At 49.9% G+C, this 17743-nt stretch overlaps 1 protein-coding gene across 4 annotated transcripts in view; it reads left to right on the forward strand.

The window, feature by feature from the left end:
- The window catches only part of LOC131213817 (disks large 1 tumor suppressor protein), a 28331-nt gene extending 10809 nt beyond the window's left edge, over positions 1–17522 (forward strand). For all 4 annotated transcript variants that reach the window (XM_058207962.1, XM_058207963.1, XM_058207961.1 and 1 more), the window contains exons 6-20: positions 8666–8701; positions 9020–9295; positions 9370–9998; positions 10114–10189; positions 10250–10387; positions 10487–10635; positions 10770–11037; positions 11181–11283; positions 11943–11987; positions 12588–12629; positions 13528–13611; positions 15299–15445; positions 15530–15812; positions 15884–15975; positions 16054–17522. In XM_058207962.1, the coding sequence (XP_058063945.1) occupies positions 8666–8701; positions 9020–9295; positions 9370–9998; positions 10114–10189; positions 10250–10387; positions 10487–10635; positions 10770–11037; positions 11181–11283; positions 11943–11987; positions 12588–12629; positions 13528–13611; positions 15299–15445; positions 15530–15812; positions 15884–15975; positions 16054–16160 (2475 nt within the window). In that variant the 3' untranslated portion in view covers positions 16161–17522. The remainder of the gene's footprint in view (positions 1–8665; positions 8702–9019; positions 9296–9369; positions 9999–10113; positions 10190–10249; positions 10388–10486; positions 10636–10769; positions 11038–11180; positions 11284–11942; positions 11988–12587; positions 12630–13527; positions 13612–15298; positions 15446–15529; positions 15813–15883; positions 15976–16053) is intronic.
- Positions 17523–17743: the final 221 nt, after the last annotated feature.

Raw genomic sequence — 17743 nt, forward strand, 5'->3', positions numbered from 1 at the left:
CTCACTCTAATTCGATTGCTGTGACTAACAACCAGCGCGCTGCACCCGTTTTATGGACTCCAAATTGCTGCAATTTGTGCATAAAATATTCGGTCAATGGCATCAATCGATACTTACAGTTCATTTGCAAGAAAATACTGCACACTGAATGCACAGTTCGTCTGTGCACCCCGTTCTGATACATTCGCGTAGTGTACCATATTGGTGGTTTTTCTTCTTTCAAGGAATCGGTTGAGATCGGTACTGTAAACATTAGTGCTCATTGTTGAGCTGTTGAGTGAGACCTAAATTGAAATTTGAAACTTGAGATTATGCGTCCGATGCGTTCCCAAAATCAAGACGTGGGTGTGCTGTACCTACGGGATGTAAGTTTTGTCCTATTGGGCGCAGAAACTCGGCTACAGCATCCATGCATTGAAATCCCCGAACTTTGCTTCCGAATAACCGGTCGTCGTGCCAGTGTCCACCACTGGTTCGAATCGTCCCTCTAACAAAACATGATTAGAAGTGGAACACGGAAACGAAGCTTCTTTTGCAGCACGGTTTGTTGTGAGCCGCAACCACACATCAAAACAGAAAAGCTGAGCAAAATGCAAAGGGGTTGACTTCAACTTGTACGGAACTGTCATTTGGGTGCAATCGGACGCCGGTCGGTATGTTTGCGATTTGGATGCAGCACTGCAAAAAGAAAGGTCCCACTGGTCAACTTGCTGGAAATTGCCATGCTTCACCAACTGCAGCGGCAATTTGGGGCAGAGAGTCCGAAATGTGCGCCGGACAGTCAGAGAGAGGCGAAACAACCTTCGAACTCGACACGGCGAATTGAACGAACTCGCCGCCGCACAACAATGTGAGTTTTAGATTACCTGCCTGCTTAAACGACGACGCAGGCGAAAGTGTGACGCTGGCGGCCACCCGTGAGTGCCCCTGTTTCTGACGCGCGTTTCGACCCGTTCGTTCCGAGGCAGCTGGAACGGGTTTCGTTACGCGCGTACCCCGCGTATGCCCGTTTGTGCGTCAGTTGTTGCCCGTCGCTCGTAAAGTCGAGGTCGAGGCGCTGCCCGCGGATCTGCTCAATAGTCGGCCGAATTTCGGGGGTCTGTGATGTGTGCAGTTTTAACTGCACTGCAACATGCGTAAGTGGTAAAGGCGAGTTTTACTGCGTGCCTGCGTATGTGTTTGTGTCCGGAATTCCTGTGCCTGCTTCGTTGAGTGGAATTTCACGCCCCGAAACACACCAAGGCTCGTGATCTCGTTGGCCGGACGGCGGCGGGGTCGTGTGTCGTGTGATCGAGTAAACTGGCGTACGGAAATTACCGAAAAGCTGGAAAAGAACAGTAACCGGGCAGGGCACCAACCTATACCGACGCGAACCGAAAAAGCAAAATTTTTTTGATCACTTTAGCGCGTTTGAGATTGTTTTGTCCGCGGTTCGGAATTCCGGCGCTGAGTGTCAAAGGGTAACTCATGCGATGCCACCGAATCGAACGCACTCTCGCGTTTCTTTGATCTCAACTACAACTTTGTTGCAAAAATTAATTTCATTTCTCACCCCACACAGAAGCGAGCGGCTCATTCATTCATTTCGTGCCCGGGGCCCGGGTTAAGCCGTCGTGCGATGATGCGCCGATCGGAGAGCTTTCATCGATCGCCGTCAGAGCCCCCGTGTGCGTGCGCGTGTATGTGTGCTGGTATGAGCACATACTGTATAGTTGATCTGTCGGATCACCAAAATGGTGCGGGTCACCAATACTTTTCGGGACCGGAATCCGGACTGTACCTTCTGGGGTAACCTCTCAGGTAACGGATCCCTGGTCTATAGTACGACTAGCCCATCTAATCCTTCCACCGAAGGAGGCATCGGACACGTTCGTGTGTTCCGTTTTTTTATCTACACTTGGTTCGCAACACCCATTACGGGCCCATCCCAGCCCCGGACTATCGTCGGAATGTGACGTGTGACGGTTCCCTCTGTCACCGCCGACGGTACCGTGTGTTCGTGTTTCCAGTGGTCCGTCGTCGTCGTCGGTGTTTGTCAATGGTGGTGCGTGCTTGTGAAAAGTGCATTGAAATCCGCCCCCCACCCGGTCCAGGGACGGCCTCGCAGTTTGAAGTTCATTATCTGTAGCGGGGTCTAGCGGGGTCCGCGGACTCCGAAATGCACGAGTGACAACTCATCCTCGAGTTCCCCGCACCCTATTCGCTAGTCTCGTGCGCCTGCGCCGTGTGTCTGTGTGCGTGCACTGTCCGTCGATCGTGAATAACCGGAGCTGGGTGGTGGTGGTCATCGTCATCGAGCTCTAGGCCGATGGGTTATGTGGCGACTGGCGACCCCCTAGGCGCAGTCGCGAGCGGATTCCCCGCGGTTGGCTTTTCTGGGCGACTTGTCTCTCGGACGCTATTGTTTAGACTTGGACACTCACGCCGCAGAGCCACGTACCCGCCACGGAACGCGGGCACATAACGGGACCATCTAATGGCCCAGACATACCAGACCCGGAGCAGAACCCCGATCCTGAACCCGAACCAGAACCGAAACCGCACGACAGACGTTTCTAGTTTGCTCCGAAGGGGTTCACATACAGACACACGCGCAAATCTACAGGAAAAAGCGGAAAGACTTGAGAAGAAAATTTACATCGCTCAATGCTACCGCTTGGGTTTGGGTTCAGCGCGTTGGGTTCTGCATTCTGCGGAAAAGCATTTCGGCCAGCGCAGCGGTTTGCGGGCCCGAGCCTAGATTTACCGACTCCTGCCTAGGGTCGGTCGGACGGGTACCGAGCCACTTATAGGGTGCAGCTGTCATATAGGCGATAATGCTTTAGGTGGCCGTTGCCGAGCGTCTTCTGCTTGAACCGACGAGACCCTCTCGTTCCAGAACAAAATGGCTCACCGTTGCGCCCTATCTTCCAAACGAACGAACGCCTGGAAGGTACAGGAATGTTTGCACTGGCCAGATGGCGGTGGAGGGGGAGAGAGAGAGAGAGAGAGAGAGAGAGATAAAAAGAGAGCGCACGAGAGTGGGAGAGAGAGAGAGAGAGCGATCTCTAAACCTATGTATATATTCGTTTCGTCATTTTGGACCAATGTTTTGTTCCTTTTTTTTGGGCCCCACTGCTTGGTATGTTGCACGGTGAGCGATGAGGCATGCGATAAGCGCGGTGGACAACATCGCGCAATGATTAGTGGACAGAAGCTTAACCCTACAGCATACAGCAGCGTTGCTCGCTGCTGTTCGACATATTTTCATGCCCTACGCGCATGGCACGCGCGTATCGGGCACGGACGCGGTTACTGGCCGGAGTAGTTTCATAAACACCTCGACCTCGGGACTCGGAACGTGCCTTCGTGCGTCCAGGGCGAGCGGCGGCGGTGTGGCGGACCGAATATTTGGTGACGCGCGGCGGCCGAGTGTGAAGTGTGTTGCCTTGAACGACAGGGGCCTGAGGGCCACGCCTGTCGGTAGCCGCGGTTATCTGCGATCAAATGTGCACAAATTACCACGCGCGTCCTTCACTACCACAGTCAGCCACAACCTCAACCTCGCGTGCCGCAAACCAATCAATGCTGGCCCTACAATCAACCAACCCGGTCCGACCGTCGACAGAACTGCCAATCAATTTCACGTCCCCCGCCATAAACCGCCAAGACGTCGCGCTCCCGGACGGACGAACGCATTTCCGTTTACCCCGGCTCGTAGATACCGGTTCCGGTACGCAAATCGTCCAGTAAGAATGAGTAAGCGGACGAGCAACGAGGAAGGAGGCAAGGAGCGGTGCTCCACGAAACCTAGATATGGACGACAAATGTTACGACATCCTCCTCTATCAGTATGTTTGTCCACCGCGCACAGGTGCGGGCACGATCCGTCTCCATAGCAAACATTGCTACCGATTCCACACCACCGCCAGGCATGATGTGGACGGAACGCAAGTCAAACAGACAGCTTTTCCATCACTAATAATGCTACTACTACTACTTTCACTAGTACAACCGCTAAATGGACTAGCACGCGTCTGGGCGATTGTCAAGCGAGTCGCGCTTCGGCGTGTTTCACAGGCTTCACAGGCAGCAGCTCAAAACGTTCCGCAGGGCCTCCAAAAGGGCGAAACGACGTGCGGGCGCGCTATGAATTCCCGTTCCACCATTGTGGAGGACAACGCCATATTTTGCGGAATATCTTAAGCACCGTCAAGCAGCCGAAAGCACATGCTAATTGACGATTAGTACATACCGATACGTGGGTATGTGTCTTGTCGACCAGAATGTATCGGTGAACCCTTTCCGGCTTACGTGTCGAGCCGTGCTCACAATTGACCGGTGACCGTTGGTCATGGATATGGTGCTAACAAAAAAAAACGCTGGAAGCCTTGACTTGCCTTGACGACAATCGCCATTTGTGGCACTGTGGTTCTGTTCCGTTTCATCACGCGCCTACAAGCGCTCTTTGACCCATTTTTTGCCGCGCCCTTTCATTCATGAGTCGAGACAACAAAACAACAACCATTATTTGAGGCTCCCGCTGAGGTAAGCACACCTTGCGCTAGGAATGGTGTGTAGGATGTTTGGTTTTCCTGTTTCTTCCTCTGGTGGCGTTTGTGTGGTTTGGAAAAAGGGGGCATCAATCCTCAAAGCACATCTCGGCCCCGGGCTCTCGGTCCGGTTTCGCTCCTGGTCCTGGTGTTTGTCATTGCCATCGCCACCACTTAATTAGAGAGTGGACGATAATAAGACCATCTAACATTAGTGCCAGTGTCGCCTGTATAGGCGGCGGTGCTAACAGGCAGCATACCAGGCGGCACTTTATCTAACATCGGCCAGGGGCCCTGTATCTGGGCGGGCCTTACGATGCGATGGAAGTGTGAAAGTGCATCGCGCATGTTCACCGTGTGCCCCACCCGAGGTATGTTGACACGCTGGCGCTGATATGCTGCTCTTCTGATAGCCTTAAGTAAGCCTTCGGTTCATTCCGCCCTTTGGCATTACGATGCGTCGATGATCGGCTTGACCGTTTACTGGCGGCAGCTTAAAACGTCTACCAACACGCGGCTAACCGAATGACGACGCCATAGCCCCCAGATGGTAGTTTCTTTCCGTGAGGTTCCGACGCGCGTTGCATAATGGCGTGATTTTATGTTGCGGCTGCTATAAAGATAACAGCGGACGACCATCGATCAATCGGTAGCCTACCTTACGCTACGTATGTAAGTAAGATGCCCGAACCGTTCAGTGAATCGCCAACAGCCTAAGTCCGATCCGGGTCCGAGACGACCGATTTGCACCAAGCACGACCATACAACAACAAGTTTGAGTTTGATGTGATCCTTTGCCGTTCCAACAAGGCGTTTGCCGTTTGGCCTCCCCCTTTCGTTTTCGGTTTTAACGTTTGGATTGGTTTGATTTGTTTATCTTTCTTGGTCTACCGTTGCCAAACTATTGCCATGCATTTCCTCCCATGCTGGTTACTTGCTCGTTAACAAATTTCTCTCTTGTTCTTCACTATTCTTTTCTCACGCCATGCCGTTTTCTTTTACTTCTTCCTTTCGCTTCCTAATTGTTTTTTTTTCGAACTTTCTTTCCCTCCATCTACGTATTATGTTTTCTCATGCAAATTTCTTCTCTTTTCTGTATCGGTTTTCTTCTTTTTATTCCTCCTTTTTCGTTCTTTCTCTCTCTCTCTTTCTCTCTTTCTCTCTCTGTCTCTGTCTGTCTTTCTTTCTTTCTTTCTTTCTTTCTCTTTATCTTTCCTGGCCGTTGCAGGTAACTATCGTTTGATTGGTTGAGCGACTCGGTTTGACATCCGTCAATGAAAAAGCAAAAGAAAAATGCGCCATACATAAGCCATAAGCGATTTGCATACGATGGGTGAAAAATGAAGAGTTCCCTCGTAATCCCCACTGTCCCCACTGTTGATCCGAGTGCGAGCAATTGGAATCGGAAACCCAATGATGCTCCCCCTTTCCCGCCCGGGCCCTTACCTATGCGTAAAAGGACACCACCGGGGCTCGCGTTGAGGTGACGTTGAAGGACTTCGGGAGCTTCGATTCTGCTTCGTATCCGTCGATTGTTTGTTTTTTTCCCGTTTTTGGTCAACGCTCTCGCAACCGGCCCTCGGATTCTACTAAATGGTCAAAAATTTAACCCACAAAAAGCGATGCTGCGTTCCCACGTCTCCAGACCGTCTAGGTCTCTCTCTCGTTCTCTCTCTCTCTCTCTCTCTCTCTCTCTCGATCTCTCGATCACTCTTTGTCTCTCGTGTACACTTTGGCGGGCTTGCAGACATGCAGCGCAACTCTTTGACAGATGATGATGGTGTTTTTGTTTTTTCTGGCCGCTTGACCTATTGTTGATGAACTGTTTTTGATGTGTTATTTTTGTGTTTTCAATTTTAGTTTGTGCATTTCAATATGTGTGTCTCGTTTTGTGTTGCAAGATCCGTTACAGTGTGTTTGTGTATATTGTAGAATGTAAGAAAAGTTTGAAAGTTCAATAAATCAATTAAAACCACAATAATCAAGTACACCGCGAGTACACTGGAGAGCCGTTGCCGCCGGGCGCAGTGTGTGCGGTTCAAGAAGTGTTCAGAGGTGGAGCGGTGTGTGCTACTCTGTGCCAGGCGTTCGGAAGGAAGATCGCTGTTGCTGCTGCTGCTGTAGATCACCTTCCCCAACTCGCACACAAGCCACAAGTGAAGCCTGTGGATGTTCCGCTTGCGCGGGCTCCCTCTCCTGTCTCTCGGGTCCTGCCCCCTGCTCCAGTGTGTGTGGCGGTTCTGCTCTCCTGTTACTCGTCCCGTTCGGGGCTGACTCGGGAGGTGATCACGTGTGGCAACACGTGGTGCCGATAAGCTCGCTCTAGCCGCCTGGGGTAGTGTGCGGTACACTCATACAGTGTATTCACACACCCAGCCACACACGTTGTGTATTCCGTGCTATATCCTCGGCCCCCGGCTGCCTTCCCCTTTTTCCCTCCTCCTCTTCTCCTCTTCCTTCACCACCGCCCGTAGGCATCCTTGCACCTTTGGACCGACATTCCGCCGACGAGTGGGGAAGCGGGCGAGGGGAACGCCGACCGACCCAAAAGTGGGGCTAGGACCGGGGAGCACCAGAGGGGACCAGGGAAGAGGCTGTGCAGCGACGAGACCACACACATCGCAAAAGGGACGACTCCGGCGGCCGGTGTGAGCGATGACGACGAGAAAAAAGAAACGTCAGCAGGACGGCGGCGGAGGTGGCTTCCTGAAAAAGGTTTCGTCCTTGTTCAACCTGGATACGGTATGGTAGTAGAAGCTTTGTTGTTTTTTTTTGTTTGTTTGTTTTACTTTTCACTCTCTTCACGCACAGATGCTTAGTTGACGTTTGTTGATTGCCCGCCAAAAGTAGAGTTGTTCGCTTCCCGTAGTTGGCTGGTGTAGCACCGCTGTAGAGCGTAGCATTGTACAGAAGGTAGAAGGAATCTAGCGGGACTCAGCTGAGTCTAACCTGCTAACCTGTCCTGCTTACTAGCTGCTTACTGTCCGTTCGCTCGCTGGCCGAACACTAACGTTGATGGTTGTACCCGGAATGTACCTACTCTTACCTACTCCCGAAGCCGGTCGAAGCCTAATGGTCGCCACGTCACCACGAACGAGCAATGCGAGGCCGCGCTTTGACGGTGCATCCGAGTTTTCTGCGCTGCGATGCGTTGCTCTCCGATGTCCCGTCGTCCGTGTGCAAAACGCACGCCGAACGCACGCCGAAATCGGCGCCGAACTGAGCCGCGCGAAATGCGCGCGCGCTGCAGCGTGGTATTGGTAGCCCAGCCAGCAGCACACACAGCACACACGCGATCCAGACAGCATACGGCGTGCGAAATGACGCAAGCGACGGTAGCACGACGATGAACTATGTACAGAATTTCGTGAAAAATAACCCCGCCATGAAAAATAAATAGCTCCGCCGGCCGTCTGCCCACCTTGCGCGCACCACCAGCTTGCCGCATCCTATGCTGGCTGGGGATGCTGGCTGGCTGGTTGGCAGTGGTTGGCGGGAGCGATGTGGGCCCGGGCCAGGTTTTTTGGACCGTTGTTAGTCGCCAAACGGAAGCTCACCGTAACGGTGTGTAGTGCTGCGCGGACATTTGTTGCGGGCTCGATTACTGTGTCTCGTCCGGTAAGCGATGGTAAGTCAGGAGCTGCCGCCATCCCGCAGGAGTCACCGGAACGGACTCGGGCTCTCTGATGTCTTCGGTCGCGGGTGCGCTGCAGCTCCCTTCGCCATCGATGCCGTGTGTGCGTGCATGTGTGTGGCATTGAAAAAAGGATTGCCAGGATTGGCACAGCGCAGCGCAGTCCCTTTCTGGGACTCCTTGCCCTGGCTCCCTCCTACATAAGCTCCTTGATCCCCTAACCTTGAGGCGTTGAGTGCACTGCACTAATCGGTGCCCGAGCAGGATGTGTTGTTGGTGAAGGTCTGAGGTGGTTCGGTTTTGGGGGTTGTGGGTGATCGCTTCTCGCTTTTCTCAAGGCGGCTTTCTACAGTGTGGTTTTACGTGAACCCCTTCCGCCTACACATGTACAACATGTTCGTTTTTTCTTCTTTCTTCTCGCTTTGCCGCTTTATGCTGGGTTTTACTACTGCTGCTGCTGCTACTGTTGCTGCTGCTGACGTGCTCTGTGGCTCTTCAGGTGAACGCCGCATCCAACTCTAGTGAAGTGAAGCAGGTGAGTCAATCGATAAGATGAGTGTTTCAGTGGAATCGGAAGTGACGTGTGCCCCATGGTACAGTAAATCCCTCTCGTGCGCGCGCGCACATGTGTGTCGTCATCTGCCAGGAATCTTCGCGCTTGCGCCCGTCTTGCTTGTCCTTTTTGGGAGGGGCGGGGAGGCGAAGGGCAACAATCCGGCGACTGGAGTATGGTGCGCCTGCGCCACCGCCAATCGCAGTGCGCAGGCGCCGTTCGTGGCCAGGTTGCCGCCAGGCCCGCTGCTTAACTGTCTCGTTTTTATTTATCCTTTTTTTTCTCTTTGCTTCCGCGTAGGTTAACGGCGACTCGCCATGGGAGTACGAGGAAATCAAGCTGGTGCGCGGCACCACCGGCTTCGGGTTCTCGATAGCGGGCGGCACGGACAATCCGCACATCAACCTGGATGCTTCGATCTACATCACCAAGGTGATCCCGGGCGGTGCAGCCCACGCCGACGGCCGGTTGCTGGTGAACGACTGCATTGTCGCGGTGAACGAGGTGCAGGTGGTGAACGTGACGCACGGTGAAGCCGTCGACGCACTGAAACTGGCCGGCGATCGGGTAACCTTGGTAAGGCCCGGCTTCAAACAGACACACGTGGCAGTGGCTCCAAAACTTTTCCGTTTTCCCTCTCTGTCTCGTAGCACATTCGACGGAAACGACCACCGGCGCAGGCACCGAAGCTGGAAGAGATTGAGCTGGTGAAGGGCAGCAAGGGGCTCGGGTTCTCGATTGCGGGCGGCATCAGCAACCAGCACATCCCGGGCGACAATGGTATCTACGTGACGAAGATCATGGAGGGCGGAGCGGCCCAGATCGATGGGCGTCTGGCGGTGGGTGACAAACTGATCGCCGTGCGCACCGCCGACGGAGAGCGCAATCTCGAGAACGTGGTGCACGAGGAAGCGGTGGCCACCCTGAAGGCGATCACCAACCGGGCGACGCTGGTCGTGCAGAAGACGAACATCCTGCAGGCGCTCGCCAACTCGATCAGCAACCTCAACTCGCTCTCGACCAGCACCATGAACAACGTCGGTGTCAGCATGGTCGACCACAGCACCGGCGGTCTCGGGGGCGGTGGCGGAGGTCTGGGTGGTGGCGGTGGTGGCGGCGGTGGTGGTGGCAGCGGCCACAGTGACCTGTCCACGGCGCGGTCACACTCGCCAGCGCTGGGGCTCGAAAACAGTTCCTCGCGGTACGCTTCGTCGAACGTTCTGGAAACGGGTATGCCGATTGGGACACCGCGGGCCATCAGCAGCGAAGACATTACCCGGTAAGCATGAACCGGATCCGGCGCCGCGCGAGCTGCTGCACCGTCGGTGTAATGCACTACTAAATTATGATTTTTTTTCCTTTCCTCCTGCTCTCTTTCCCGGTGGCGATCGCAGGGAAGCTCGGACGATCGTAATTCAGAAGGGACCGTCCGGTCTTGGGTTCAACATTGTCGGTGGCGAAGACGGACAGGTAGGCGCGTGGCACGTAACGTCGACAGGACCTTACTCATGGCGTTTTTTGAACTTTTAGGGCATTTTTGTTTCGTACGTGCTCGCTGGCGGGGCGGCCGATTTGGCCGGAGAGTTGAAACGCGGCGATCAGCTGGTGAGCGTGAATGGAGTAACGCTTGCGAATGCGTCGCACGAAGACGCAGCACAGGCGCTCAAGGTAAGCGTGGACCATGTGGCGGCGCGAACACGCGGCAGGAACGTAACGTGAAACGGTTTTTGGTTTTTTTTCTCGCAAACCCCCACCCACGCGCAATAGAACGCTGGCGGGACCGTCACGCTGGTGGCGCAGTATCGACCCGAGGACTACAACCGGTTCGAGCACCGCATCCAAGAGTTGAAGCAGGCGGTTGCCGCAGGGACGGGCACATTGCTTCGAACATCACAGAAGCGCACGCTCTACGTAAGGTAAGGGCCTTGCTCGGGTGTTACCGACCTCTGTCGATTGCCCTCTGCCATGGAGCGTCCATTCCATTAACGCTCTTTGGTGCACTCGTCGCATCTTGTTTTTTTATTTTGTTTTTCGGTTCACACAAAATCAGAGCGCTTTTCGATTACGATCCGAATCGGGACGATGGGCTACCCACGCGTGGCCTGCAGTTCCGGCACGGTGATATCCTGCACGTGACGAACGCATCCGACGACGAGTGGTGGCAGGCACGGCGCGTGATTGGCGAGGACGAGGAAGAAAGCATCGGCATCGTACCGTCGAAGCGCCGCTGGGAGCGAAAGCAGCGGGCCCGGGACCGGAGCGTTAAGTTTCAGGGCCACGCGGCAAACAATAACCTGGAAAAGGTACCAGGCGAGGAGGTGAATTTTCCTCCACTGTGAACCGACGGTTACCGTTGTGCTCACAGCATGGTCCTAAACGAGAACCCACCCACCCACAAAAGTGGAATCCGCTGACGCTATTGTTTTTCCTCCTCCATTCCCCCCACTTCGCTGTTTTGCAGGTTTCTACGCTCGATCGCAAGAAGAAGAATTTCTCGTTCTCCAGGCGGTTTCCGTTCATGAAGAGCAAGGATGAGAAAAACGAGGACGGCTCGGATCAGGAGCGTAAGTATTGGCTTGGTACTTGTCCTTGACAGTTCAGTTTGCTCACGTACCATACGCTAGGCGCAACCCATTCCAGGACGGTTATGGTTCATTGGTTAAAGGACATGCGTTTATTGGTCGCGGCTGCAGTGCGATGGGTTTGATTACAGTTTTTTGTTTGTTTCATTTTACAGTTTGCTAGCTAAATAGCTTAATGCTCGAAATCAAATATTTTATAAAGAAAACTCCATATGTCTCTGTATTAGACCTGCGTGTAAGGGTACAGTTTTAAGTGTGCGGAGTAAGCCAAGCGAATCGTCCCGCAACCCGTAAGGGCCTTCCTCGTGTGTCACCGGATGTAACGAGATTTCTGTTGCTCCTCATTGTTCCTGCTACTATTAGGGTTTTCGATTCTGCGGCGCTGTGGTGTCGAGGCGTTTAGGTTCAGGAGCCAACCGTGATTGTGCCGTGTTTTATTTGTTTTGTTTGTTTCTTTCTACGCGCGCTGTTTGTGTCCTGTGTACGGCAACACTTGAAACACCATCCGACCCCACGTGTTGTTCATGTTCATAATTTATGTTATGCACGTACCACCACCCCCGTCCCCAACACTCCCGCACGTACCGACTGTGTGCCGTTTGCTTTATGGGTTCGGTTGCCACATTTTTTGCGCCCGTTAGCCAATGGCAATGTGGGCGAGTCGAACAACCACGACCCCGATCAACGTAAGTGCAACAGTTATTTGTTATTTTGTTTCTCGTCTCTATCTGTCTACTAACTGTTAGTTGCAAACAATTAAACCTTTCTCTGTTCTTGAATACTACACGACTGTCCAGCATGTAGCAATAGACATTCTAATGCAGTACGTGGTCTCTGGGTTCTATGTAAGGCAGTCGAGGTTTGCGCTTCACTGTGTGCACATCGTAAGCGAATACTGACGAACCTGGACCCATTTGCCTGTGCCTTTCCAGTGCCAGTATGATTGTATGATCCAAATTCTCTCACTCTCTATCACCGAAATTACAAATCTGAGACAATGTCGCTTGTAATTTTACAACTTGAACATACGTAGAACAATGCAGCTCACAAACACATATTTAATCGCGCCTCGGTCCAGTCAATGGTTACAGTTACTGTTAAACAGTTTTTGGCATAGTCATTTATTGTGATCTGATCATCTTTCCCGTTTGCCTCACTCTCTCTCTCTTTCTCTCTCTCTCTCTCTCTCTCTCTCTCTCTCTATCTATCTATCTCTCTATCTTCCTCTCGAAATAATTAACTTTTGTTTTCAAAAACTCTAATTGCCATCTCCAATTCATTTCCAGCTTTCATGCTTTGCTACACACAAGAAGACGCTAATACCGAAGGTGAGTGTGGATCGCTAATCGTCGTTACTTTCCAGCCGTAATTTTTCAGTTTCCGTGCGAAATTTTCGAACCTTGACCCTTTATGTGGTTGTGCATTACTAAGCAGTTGGCATGTGTTGCGTCCGACGACGATACCCGATTCAAATCGGTTGTGTACGTTAAATGTACGGTAACGATCAGTTGGCGGAAATTTCGTTCGTACCCGTACACGTACACATTCGACGTACTACATCGGCTAGCAATGGAACCTACTACACTACCTGGTGCGGTCGTTGGAATTGTACTACTCCACACCGGCAACAGAAAACACTGTCAAGGGGAACTGACGTGGGGCCCATGCTTTGCTACTAAGACACATCTGTGTACAGAGTGTGTACTTTTATGCCCTCTAACTTTCCAGTGCCTTTCCTATGATACGTCTGTCTCATCAGTCTGTCGTTTACAATAGATTGTCACTGTTGTCTTCTCTGGTAGTCTCCTACTCTTACCATTGTTTCTATAGTTTGCACCAATCCTTCCATCCTCGACGCGTTCATGCTTTATTCAATATACTTTATTCAATATGTAATCAGAATTATTCTGTCATGTTGTGCAAACAAATCAGTTCTAGAGTATGGTAATTGAGTTCCCTTTTCTGTGTCTTTCGCAAATGTTCATTCACTCTTTCATTCGGTTAAACCCACCCAATTATCGTCGCTTTCCTTCCTTCCGGCTAGCTCTTCCTTATTTGACCAGATAAATAGTACGGTCTACGGTCACATTTAACATTTCGCTCCGCAACATTTCTCACTATCTATTTCCCGATTGTGCTTCCCTCTTGCTCATTCATGTCTATCTTTCTCCTCTTATGTCTTTATCTCTGTCTTTTCCTATGTCTGTATCTCTTCTCCCTCTCCAGGTGGTGGTGAAATAATCTACCGCGTGGAGTTGCCAGATATGGAGCAGATAACTCTTATCTACCTGGAGAGTAACTTTGCTGACTGTAAGTCTGCTGCTGAGCGACGCTGATCGGTCGTCGTTCCGTCGTGACTAAACACATGCGCTATCTTTGTTTTCCTTTCCACGTTCGTTACTCGGTGTACCTCTTCCGTTCTCTTCTTTTTATTTCTATTGGTTCGTACGGCTTGCGTAATCCTTCGTTTTTCTCCACTTGGGCTCATCAGTTGTGTAGGGCTTATGACGTTTGGTTGACGCCTCCTCTAGTGCAAGGACAGGGTTCCAATTTCCTAATACCTCGCGGTGGGGTGATAAACTTTGGGCTCGGCCTTTGCGATTCGGTTCTTGTTTTGCTACGTAGCCATAGGATTACATTCCCGTACGTTCGATGGCTGCGTTAATGTTTAATCGCCCATCGTCGGAAGTTTGCCACTACTCTTCCAACTATCATTTTAGATTTTGATTTCATTTCATTAGATATTCAATGGACTTAGATGCGTCCTGCAAAGGATAATTTAAATGTGCTGCTGCCAGGGATGTTCAGTTCTCCCTCCCTCCGCTGGTTAATTACAAAAAATGTGTCGCGAACATTAGCACCAGAGTTGGGTTCAATGTCGTTTATTAGTGACATGGGTTTGGTTTCGATGCCGATACCGATGGACCTTTAATTATTTATTTGATTCGCTGCATTCAAACCATTCACCATGAGTTGCTGATAAATTATTAGTGCTGTCCGCTTGAACGAATGTGCATGAAACAGGTTCGGTATACGGTGTTCAGTAGCCTATATCATCTTACAGTGGATGTTCTTTTCGCTTCGAACGTTTTGCATGAGTTATGTGTCGCCCGGCGTTGATGTCCGAATCTCAACGGTGGGTTTTGCTACATTCGTCACCATTAATGCTTCTTATTGCCCCTTTTGAATTGCTCCATTGTGTAGCGCGCATAAACCAATCTGGAGAAACATCTTGTATCGTTCCCTGATTTTTTGATGTTGTGCTGTATGATAGTTCCATTGAGTTCCAATCGCCTGTACGAGTCAACGCCTGTTTTTCGTTTTTTATGGGTTCCTTTTATTCTAAAATATGTAATACCATTTTGCTAGTCGTAGATTTTTTGTGACTGCCGAAGAATGTTACAGCACTGTTGTTCAGCTGCTGCGAAATACATTGGTATACACGTATATTGCATAGTGTTCGGCGTGATATGGTTACGCGAAGGATAAGGCTGGATTATAAGTTTAAGTAAATATTTACAAAGCACTTTTCAGTGACTATATGTTCTTTCAAACCTTACCAACTGTACGATTGATCTGGTTTCGAGTTTTTATGACTGCTTCCGTGATTTCACGATTTTGTTTTGCAAGTTTGAGCTAACTAACTCCTAAAGTACATTTATTCGAACCAAGGATCGTTGAGCTATAAAACGTAACAAACTTCCGCGTAACATCTACACGGAATGGAACTTTTCGCACTTGTAATGAGCAGTTGTCAGCAAGTTTAAAATGATAACCTCTTGTGTGCTCGCTAGACTTTATTGTTGTTATTAGTCGTTTTAGGTCCATCGAATGAAATACAAGTAAAGAGATCAAATATTTCTTGTATCAATCACTCGAACAAGACTGCCCACTGTGTCGTTTTTTAATCATCGTTTCACCTTGTTTGCTCCTTTTTTCTATTGAAAATGCTTCGCATTTCCTATTCCGATCGGTGTTCCGTCCGTGGACTGCGCAGCTGAGGAAAACATCTTGTCTTATGAACCGGTGCAGCGTCTGCAGATTAGCTACACACGTCCCGTAATCATTCTGGGACCTTTGAAGGATCGCATTAACGACGATTTAATTTCGGAGTATCCAAGCAAGTTTGGTTCGTGTGTACCACGTGAGTAGCAAACGATTGTCGACTGTAAACAGGCACACTGGCCCTGGCTACGGATACCTTCCTAACATGTCCGAACAATTTTAGATACTACACGACCGAAGCGGGACTACGAGGTGGACGGAAGAGACTACCATTTCGTGGCATCCCGTGAGCAGATGGAGAAGGACATACAGAATCATCTGTTTATCGAAGCTGGTCAGTATAACGACAACCTGTACGGCACGTCCGTGGCATCGGTGCGCGAGGTGGCCGAGAAAGGCAAACACTGCATATTGGACGTGTCCGGTAATGCGATCAAGCGGTTACAGGTGGCACAACTCTATCCGATTGCGATTTTCATCAAACCAAAGTCGATGGAATCAATAATGTACGTACGAGGGGGCCAGGGTGCGGACAGGTGACGGTGACGGTTGCTGATTGTAACATTTCACACTTTAGGGAGATGAATAGACGTATGACCGAGGAGCAGGCAAAGAAAACTTTCGAACGGACGCTAAAGATGGAGCACGAATTTGGTGAATACTTTACAGGTATGAACACGCAAACACCCACATCAGTTAGCTATCTCAATCATTGATGGATCGTCTTTCGTGGGTTTTTCCTTACAGCCATAGTGCAAGGCGATACAATCGAGGACGTCTACAGCAAGGTGAAAACTGTTATTTGGTCGCAGGGTGGACCGACGATCTGGGTACCGTCAAAGGAATCTCTATGACCGCAAGCAAACATCACATGGACGCTGCCACAAAATATGCGAGCACGCCCTGTCTCTCGCTCCGGTTACCACTGATGGTAGGATAAGCAGGGTGGTGACGGAATGCAGGTGGCCCCTACTGGCAGCTGGCAGGGAAAGAAAATGGAAGTGAAAAACAAATAAAAATACATTGTGGATGTGAACGCGAGCATAGAAAATTGTAATGGGAAATGAAAATCGAAGGAAGGGACAAATATCTGCTTGTTATGAATAACTGTTATTAAAAGATATACCGTGCTGCACACCAAGTGGACGGTTGCGGCTTACGAAAGTCGAGATTGCATTAAACAAAGTTACAGCACGTTTCGGTAGATGTCACAGATTTTCAACCAGGAGGAGCAAAGCGTGTGGGCGAAATGGGTAGGATAGCAGAGTATATAAATGAGAAACAATAAATGTTGATCTGGAGCTGGTGGAGAGAAAGAAAACGATGGAAATAGATCGCCCTAGAGTGGACGACGAGTGAACAGTTGGAGGGTTCAAAAGAACAGATAAAGAAAGAATTATGAAAGCGGAGCAACGCGAGAGCGGCCAAACTCACCAGAGCTATGTTACATTGAACGTTAAAGGAACAGAACAGAACATAGTAAGCTCCCTTGTCGTGTGGGATTGATTTGCATTTGTGCTATGGATTCTCTCTCTCCACATTAATGGAGATGTTTCGATTCGTTGGTGTTACTTTAAAAAGTTGATTGTTCCATATTTCATTTCCCTGTACCGCCACCGTATCAAGAATTCAAATTTATTATAACGTTTTAGCAAAGTCGCTACTGTTTCCAACTGATTGGCCGAGACAAGAGGAAGCTAGTGCGCTTCTCACTAATGTAGGGCGCAACAACCAAATAGACGTAAAGATGAAAAGCGATGTTCACTGATTCGCAATTTTAATGGGCATCGCAGCGTGAACAGAAACGGGCATCTATTGGCAGACGAAGAAACTTCTCCCTGTTAGTTGATGAGCAGCTATTCCACCACAAACCTCTAGTTGACACCATGCGTAACAAATGTTAGGCTTAATGCAATACGGTGACCGGCTGAAGATGGATGAGCTATCATTCTAAATGAAGTTGTACACCGCAGGAGTAGAGATAATTAACATGGTTGAACACATGTAGTACGCTATTAATAAAATTTAAACAATAAAAAATGAGAACTGCACCAGAAGAGGGAGTTTACAGATTGTTGCATTGTCAGAGGAAGAAATCAGCACCAGCAAAAATAGAAGAACGGGTAATATGGTTTTTACTCTTTTCATTTCCGATACAACTGTGGCTCGTTCGTAGATCATCCATCTCGCTGCTCCGATAAATCGGTTTCCAAGCGAAAAAGACGTCAGTTCGAACCTTGACCGAGCATCAACATGAATGCAAACCATTACGTTGGTGCCTACTACGGCTCTGGCCGTTCTCATAACAATAAATAAATAAATTTGCGATAAAATAATTAAATTGAATTTGAATTATTTATTCTTAATCTTTATACTAGCTGTACCCGTCGTTCTTAATAATAATAATAATAATAATAATAATAATAATAATAATAAT

This window comes from Anopheles bellator, chromosome X (assembly GCF_943735745.2).
Source record: "Anopheles bellator chromosome X, idAnoBellAS_SP24_06.2, whole genome shotgun sequence".
NCBI lineage: Eukaryota > Metazoa > Arthropoda > Insecta > Diptera > Culicidae > Anopheles > Anopheles bellator.